We start from the raw sequence: 8202 nt of genomic DNA, 5'->3' as shown, positions 1-8202 counted from the left end.
GTGACCGTAGTATCCCGTCAACCGCCAATCCGGAGAAACACCGTGACCGCTAACTTTTGTATCGATATAGTGATTGGAGTACCCCACCACCTCCACACTCACCCCGCCATTCTAGAGCAAAGCCAGTCCTCCACACCGACCAATTGCGTCAACAGCGAAGCAATTATTAAACTTCAAACGAACCCGAATCCCTTCCATACGCCTATTTGAACACATAGTTTCAGACAAAAATAATATATCAGACTTGTATTGATTAACCAAGCCCAATAAAGATTGAACTGCCAATGGGTTACCCAACCCACGGCAGTTCCAACTTAGGCAACTCATTGGGCCCGGTGGGCTTGGAAACCAGAGCCCACCTCATCACCTGAAGACAGCTTCTCGATGACCATAGGAGAAAAACCCAACGTAAACTCACCCACGCTCCCATCAACACACTCCATTCGCTTCCTCTTTTGTTCAGTAACGATTACTCCCTCATCCTCTTCTACAGAATTAACTACGGAATTAATCACCCCCTTCTCCACTCCTTTACCACCCTCATAATGACCCTCCCCGAATTTATGACCCCCACTACTACCCACACCCCCTGCAGTAATTTTTGAATTAATGCCATTATCACCACTTAACTGCACCTTCAATGATTCAACGGTTGTAATGGTTTCTCCCAGCACACCGTCAGGCGTATCTGGCACTGCCGTTGGGTCCAAAACTAGACAACGATTCACTAGAGCCACAGTACTCCGTCGACCACCAGCCCTCAGCTACGTTCTAAACGGCTTCACTGCCCCTAACACCATCTTCTCCGGTCCCTGTGGGCAGAACCGGTCGCCATGCCCGATAACGCCGCAATGAAAGTAGAAAGATGGTAGCCTTTCATATCTCAGATCAGCCCAAAACCATTCCCCACTTGGTTTCTTAAGCTTCAACTTCGGTTTCAAAGGTTTTGCAAGATTGAGAACTACACGAACTCTCATGAAGGCTTTTTGCCCTCCATCAAAATTACGGGGATCAGCACACTCAAACCTTCCGACAGCATTGGCCACTAACACTTCCACCCTTTCCGACATAAATCCGCCCGGCAGATTATGAACTTGCATCCAAAAGTAGTGTAACCCCTCGTCTATTTCGATAAGTTTGAGGTTCAGAAAATATGTCTTTAAGCTATGACATTCATAAGATAAGTGACCGATGCTTCAAAATAATTTTTTTTAAGGAAGTATAGTTGTTATTAAGTTGCGATCGTTCGTGCCGGTCACGAACCGTAAAATTTTAGGAGCTGGTATTCGGACCCGATTATCCTAGGAAATGGATTATTAGACACCATATTATTATTCTTGAACTTCCTATTCAATTAAATCAGCCCATAGCAGCGAAAATTTATTTTGATCGTACATCGCTAAAATTTCGCGGTGTACCGAACCTAGCCCAATTTTGAGGGTTAGTCTGGAATAAATTTTTGGTTTCGAGAATTATTCTATCCAGATTATTTTCTACCGAAACTTTATCTGCTTGGACCCCAACTGATAAGTTTGAAAATACTTCATTATTTTATTCTATTTTTTTTCCCCATAAAAACATCTTACCTCAAAAGGAAGAATACCCAAAGCCAATTTATTCCATTTGTTCTTCTTCTTCTTCTTCCTTGGCCGAATTTCAAAAGAGAGAAAGAGAGGTGACTTCCACCATTTTCCTCCATTAAAACCATAGCCAAGCTTGTACACAACTCTCCAATTTGTTCGGTAAGATTTCAATATTATTCGGTTAAAAAGTCTTGATTTCTTCCCTAGAACTTGATTGTAGGTAAAGATTTCTTAAATATGTTGTTATGGTGGTGTATTCTACCTAGGGTTTTTCGGTGAAACTTGGGGATAAAGGTTCAAGACTACTTTTACGGTGATATTACACACTTGTGAGGTAAGGAATTCCCTTAAGTTGGAATTAGTCACTTGAATTTGGATAATTGATTTTAGTTGAAATATGGTGTTTTTGGAGCTTTGGGAATATTTTCGTATACAAGTTCATAGCTTGGATATGCTTGTATATGTTGTATTTATGTCTATATAAGCTTATACTTGTGGAAATAGAGAAAGGAAATCAGGACAGATTTCTGTCAGTAACTTCTGTGAATTTCTGGGAAAAATCGGTAAATTATTTTGGTCCAATTTTTTTTATACATGTAGTTCTATAAGTGTAGAAGCCGCATATAAACTTTCATAATTTTTGGAGTAGTATAAGTATGGTTTTCGGAATTTTTCCCAAAACTGGTCCAGAGAAGGAAAAATGCTGGACAGCACACTGCCAAGGGCAAAAATGGAATTTTCTGTGTAAATTCGTGAACCTAGGTGACCAAAACTTTTTATGAACATCAAGTACTATGAGTTAGGATTCTACCATAAAAATATCAAGTGAAAAAGAGTTCGGGAACTATTTTTACCGGCTCAATCTTTCGGATTGCGCAAAACTGTAATTTCTGGACAGAAACTGTCAAAATCAATTTTGACAAAAATATTTTTTTTGTAACAAAACTAGTGACGAAATTTTGGGATGTCACAACCATATTTGGATGAAATAAATTATTTTGAAAATACTATTTGATTCCAGGAAAGAAAAACAAAAATGTTTTCAAACCCTTAGTTTCTGGAATAAGGTGGGGACCTTCGGGAAGGCTTAAACGCCACGGCCCGGGGTTGGAATAAGGTTGGACCTATGGGAGGGCTGGAGTGCCATGGCCCTAGGTTGGGATAAGGAGACCGACGGGAAGGCAGGGAAATGCCACTGCCCAAGGTTTGAGAAGGAGAATTGAGAAATGTTCAAAGTGCTTACTCAGGGGAAACTAAGTGGAAAATTTTTGAGTATGAAAATTATTGTTATTCTGGGCTGCGGTTCAGATTATTATAGAACTGCGGTTCTATATGCAGTATGAAAATTGTTGTTACTCTGAGCTGCGGTTCAGATTATTATAAATATTAGAGCTGCGGTTCTATTTGCAAATGATGAAATTCCTGGAAATGTGAAATTTTGCAAACTTGTCTGAAAAAGGCATGAAAATTATTTTGAGTGGCAAGTTATGACTTCATTCTTATTTGAGAAAAGCTTTACATGATTTAACGTTTATACGCTATTATACTATCTATAAATCGTTCGTTACAGGCAGATTTTCAAATCACGGTAAAACTTTATAAAGCTTTTAGATTATCTATGTTTTCAAACCTTTGTCTACTTTTAAGTGACAAATGGATTTCCTTACTTAGCCGTCGTGCTAACTACACTTCGTTGTGTTCTTAACAGATGTCTAGGGTAGGCTCGTGTAGCCCACCTGACTCGGATCCTTCCGAGTTGGAGTTCCCTATCTACGATCATGATGATTATGTACAGTACTTAGTTGATGTCGACCCGTATGCTCCTGGATTCGCTCCTGACTCTCCAGCTCCGGCTTATGTTCCTGCTATTCCTTCCCCACCGTACAGTCCTCCTCCGACTTACCCAACTACACCCTCTCGTATCCCGGTTCGCAGTAGCCAGCCAAATTTTCTGGATGGGGCCAGGTCTAGGTTTGGGTCTTTTCCGGTAGAGGTGTTGGAAGGGAGTGATCCCTTAGAATTTGTTGTCTTTTATCCCTGTCCGTGGAATCTCGCTCCTTCGGAACATTGGGATGAGTGGTCCATGATGTACACTCCTAGTTACTTCCTGGATCATCTCACCTGGGTTGCGGGCAACTGGCACCTTGTATGGGGGACGTACTCCGAACCGGAGTACCACCCCTTAGAAGAGGATGACTGATTAGAAAGGTTATGGGAGGAACCCTTTTTTGTGTACATGTATCTTTTGTAGCCATGATGAACTTAGCTGGCTAGTAAGTTGTAATTAAACTCTTGTATATATTCTGGTAGTTAGTGTAGCTACCCCTTTTGCTCACCTATATATATATGTATGAAGATATGTTGGGTAATGATGATGATGATGTGAAATAGTTTTCTTGTTAGCCTGTGCACCTAGAGTGAACTCTGTCTGGTCTTGGCTGGGTTTAGTCTAGGTGTGGCGGTAACTACTCCGGATGTACGGTATAGCCGAGCCGGGGTGTTACAAGTAGCCTCATCCAAACTAACCTCCATAGGATCATCGCCCTTCGACAGCCGCCTCAACACCAAGAGATGCTGTTCAAAAGTCCATGGTCCCTCCTCCACCACCCTAGAAATATCTCGCTCCTTATAAAACGTAAATAAGAACCAGCCTCTGATCGCCAAGCTCACCAACATGAACCCCCTTCTCCGGGCGCTACGCCGTAGCCATAACATCACGAAATACTACGAATTTGACCGGCCGATCAGTCACAACACGGCCGACAGCCGCAAAACGAAAGTAAAAAACAGGCCTGACAATATCCTCCGCCTCAACGACCACTGCCTCCTCATCATCCATAATCGTCAGCGCCTCGCAGGCCTCCGTCAAGCCACTAGTACCGCCATTCTCCATTGAACACGCACAGAAAAAATGCTTAGGAAACAAGAGAGACAAAAACCAGGCAAAAACTCTTCACTAAAAAGGCAAAAAACCCTAGGGAAACTCTCCACGACGGAGAGAGAGAAAAACTTTAATATTCTAGATCTTTATAGAATATGATTCCTTGTGCAATTAGTTCCTAAAGAAGTGTATTTACATTTTTTTCAATAACAATGTATGTATTAGTCGGTTCAATGAATTACATCTCAACGTTTGAGTAAATATCATAACACTCCCACAATGTCGCATTAAAGGTTAGAATACGAATCGGTGGATCATTATACAAAAATTTAAAACTGATTGCAACATATGAATACATTCGTTATGAAAGGATGTGTATATTAAATAAGATAATGATGATGGTTCATGCTTCCAAAGCTTGCCTTTTCGTTTCTCTAGAACACTTCATATCAGATTGTACCTACATATAAAAAAGTCAAAACATGAACCATTGTCAGCCGCATAGTATACAGTTAGAGTTGAATATTGAACTAAAATCATGCCTTCTCAGTATGTGTCTGCCCACGACCTTAGTCCACTACACACGAGAAGAGCAATGAGGCTCAGATTAGTAAGGACCTACGAAGTACTGGAAATAAGAGGAGGAAATTTGGCTCGAAGTAAAGAGTGTATGTTTCACGATGATCAGGTGAATGCTTACTGTTTTTTTATCCCTCTCTTTAATTTGTACTTGCTTTGTTATTTAAGGATTTGATCTTTTATATTGTTTACAAATGTTGTAGGGAACTTATATCCATGCCAACATTTCAAAGGGAGAAGTTGAAAAATGTTCCAAAGTATTTGAAGAGGGGAAGGTCTACTCTATAAAGAACTTTCTGGTGGTCACTAGCTAACTACTACAAGTATAAAACCACTACAAACAAGTATCTTATAAAGTTCAACTACAAAACAGTGGTGAAAGAGAGTAAATCCAAACAATTTCCTACTCATATGCTTTGCCTAAAGTCTTTTGAATCATTGAGGAATCCTGTTGAAGTCAATGAAACTAAGCTATTTGGTAACTATGTTATTGTCTTAACATTGTAGTTTTTTTTTTAATATTTTGTTTTGCCCTAAACCTACAATTATATCTTCTTCTTTTTTTTCTAACAGATGTCATAGGTCGAGTGGTTGAAATTTATTCTCCAGTGCAGAAGCTAATTGCTGGAAAAGTAGCCACTGTAACCGACTTCGTGATTGCTGATACCCAGTGAGTTAATTTTTTTTCCCACTATCACCACAACTTGACTAATATCATTTTTTGGTAGGGACAATCATTTGAAGTGCACAGTATGGGATGAGCATGTTGCTGCTATTCATCAATTCTACAACATAGATGTGAAAGAACCTATTATTGTTGCCATTCAACTCTGTAGGGCTAAGATTGTAAATGGTAAGTATCAGTTGCTTTTGATTATACAGTTTATGATATCTACTAAATTTGTTCTGTTTTTTTAGGTGAAGTGAGGATTACTAGCTCCTATGATGCCACAAAACTGTGGATTAATCACATTTTTGCTGAGTTGGCTGAATTTAGGTCCAAGTATGTACTAATACCTTTGATGTATCCCTAGGCTATATGTTTCACTGTATATTACTCTCTAATTTCTATTTTTATAGACTTGCTGCTGAAAATAGTCCACATCGTAGTATTACTACGACAACTGTTCTATCTCAATCTACTGGCTTAGGTGATTTCCAAAGTGGTTCTATAACTGTCACCACCTTGTCTGACTTGATGATGAAAGAGGAGGTAATTGCACCATCAACAACTCTATAAACTTCTCATATACTGTGACCACTAAAACCCTACTTTTTCAGGATGGTGAATTCTATGTCCCTGCTGAGATTGTGGGTATTCAGGGTTCCCATAAAGGTGATTGGTATTACACCTCATGCATGTCACAAGGTTGCAATAAGAAGTTAAGCGTGAGAGACAAAGGTCTCCTAATTTGTGGTAAGTGCAACAAGAAGTGAGAAGAAGGATGTGTTCGATATAAGGTGGTTGTGAGAGTGGTGGATAAAAGAGATGATGTTCCCTTTTACTTTGGGATAGAGAGTGTGCAGATTTGGTAGGGGTCCCAGCAAGCTTATTGTTTGAAAAGTATCTCAAAGTAATTTACTACTTACAAATACGTAATACATATACACAGATCTATGTTTGCTACATATTCATTTTATTGTAATTGTTACTTTTACTTTTAGGTGGACATTGACATTCCACCAGAGTTGGAATCACTGATTGGAATGTCAATGATCTTCAAAGTGTCACTAAAAAGAAACCAAATGCGTGGACCTACTTCAGCATATAATGTGATGAGAGTTATAAGGGATGAGGCTTTAGTTGATGCATACTGTTCTAGGCTACATGATACCCAAGAGAAGGATCTCATTTCTAGAATGATTGAAGAAGATGATGATGACAGTTCTGACTCTGATCAGGTACAATTGTTAGGCAAGTGGCTAATAACCTAATCTTTGAATACTATTCAAAGACTGTATTACACTCGCTTTTTTTCTTATTTTAACTCATTCTCAGGAAGGATCTAAAGGTGATGAAGTAAACAGCTCAGTGAATGCATCTCAAGAAAAGGGAAAGGAGACAGACTCTGATAATTCAGACACTATCAAGAGGTGTCTAATGGACCAATTTTCTACATCAACCAAACTTAAGAAGTTGAGGATGGTGGCTGTCAAGACTGAAAAGATTTAAATGTGCAATTGTTGTTTCGAAGACACTTTACTTAATTTTTGCTCATGCTGTTAGACTTTTGAAATTGGTAACACCGTTTGAGTGTTATAAGTTGTTTGCATGTTTTCCAGAACTATTACTGTCATTTCTATTACTATGTTGTCTTTTTTTTTGTTAGTCCTTACTATTTGTATGCATGTTTTTCTTACTATATGATCTATTATTGTCCACCCTATATATGTGCATAAGACAGGAATGACTACAAGACTAGAGCTATGAATTGAAGCAAACCATATATGGAGAACAATTGACCCAAGCATTTGTATAGGAGCATAAGTACAAGAGAAGAGCTATGGATTGAAGCAAACGAATCATACAGAACTGTTATACAAGCATTTGAAGACCTAGCAAAGTGTTATAACATGCAATTTCCCTTTCCGAATTCCAATTTTCTTTTGCTAGCACAGTATAATTTGTGTTTCTAACTTTTGCTGTGAATAAATAAATATTAAATTTATTACATTGTTTAATCATTCATTTCAAACATCTTATACACATTATGCAAGTAAAAAAAACCGCCAGTTGTTAAAAAAAAGAGCCAAGTTACAGCATACCAAGTCTATAGTCAAGTGTATATATTGCAGGAAAATAAACCTCAAAACTTGCAAAAGTTGAGTATGAAAATAACTCAGTTTTGTACTCAGTTCTCTTATGAAAAAAAATAAGAAAAGTTTAGTACTTTCACATTTTTAACTCAGTTTTGTAGTTAGTTTAATAAAAAACCCAAAAAAAACCAAAAACTTGGGTGGATTTTTCTCTCAATTAACTGAAATTCTTGATTTACTATGACAAAGGCAAAGAATACAACTGACTTGAATTTAAAAAAAAAATGGCATGCCTCTTAATGTACAGTAGCAACTTCAAAATATTACTATTTAAATGTGAGATGAGACTATAGAATTAATAATTACATCTTTATCAAAGTTGGTAAATTTTAATTCAAAAAT

General features: G+C 38.2%; 1 protein-coding gene across 1 annotated transcript; it reads left to right on the top strand.

The window, feature by feature from the left end:
• Positions 1–5059: 5059 nt before the first annotated feature.
• Positions 5060–7216, top strand: LOC116015937. Its single transcript, XM_031256105.1, has 10 exons — positions 5060–5152; positions 5247–5318; positions 5470–5521; positions 5617–5713; positions 5772–5896; positions 5962–6046; positions 6124–6256; positions 6325–6432; positions 6709–6945; positions 7043–7216. The coding sequence occupies exons 1-10, from the start codon at positions 5060–5062 to the stop codon at positions 7214–7216; spliced, it is 1176 nt and encodes a 391-aa protein (XP_031111965.1).
• The last annotated feature ends 986 nt before the right edge of the window (positions 7217–8202 follow it).

This window comes from Ipomoea triloba, chromosome 4 (assembly GCF_003576645.1).
Source record: "Ipomoea triloba cultivar NCNSP0323 chromosome 4, ASM357664v1".
NCBI classification, from domain to species: domain Eukaryota; kingdom Viridiplantae; phylum Streptophyta; class Magnoliopsida; order Solanales; family Convolvulaceae; genus Ipomoea; species Ipomoea triloba.
This window is presented reverse-complemented; position numbering and strand designations above follow the sequence as displayed.

What these genes read in the sequence shown, in the direction of transcription:
- LOC116015937 (XM_031256105.1), top strand. Translation starts at nt 5,060, where the DNA reads ATGAGGCTCAGATTAGTAAGGACCTACGAAGTACTGGAAATAAGAGGA. An exon ending in TTCGTGATTGCTGATACCCA is followed by an intron (nt 5,714 to 5,771) that starts GTGAGTTAATTT and finishes ATTTTTTGGTAG; the next exon opens with GGACAATCATTTGAAGTGCA. An exon ending in ACTTGATGATGAAAGAGGAG is followed by an intron (nt 6,257 to 6,324) that starts GTAATTGCACCA and finishes CTACTTTTTCAG; the next exon opens with GATGGTGAATTCTATGTCCC.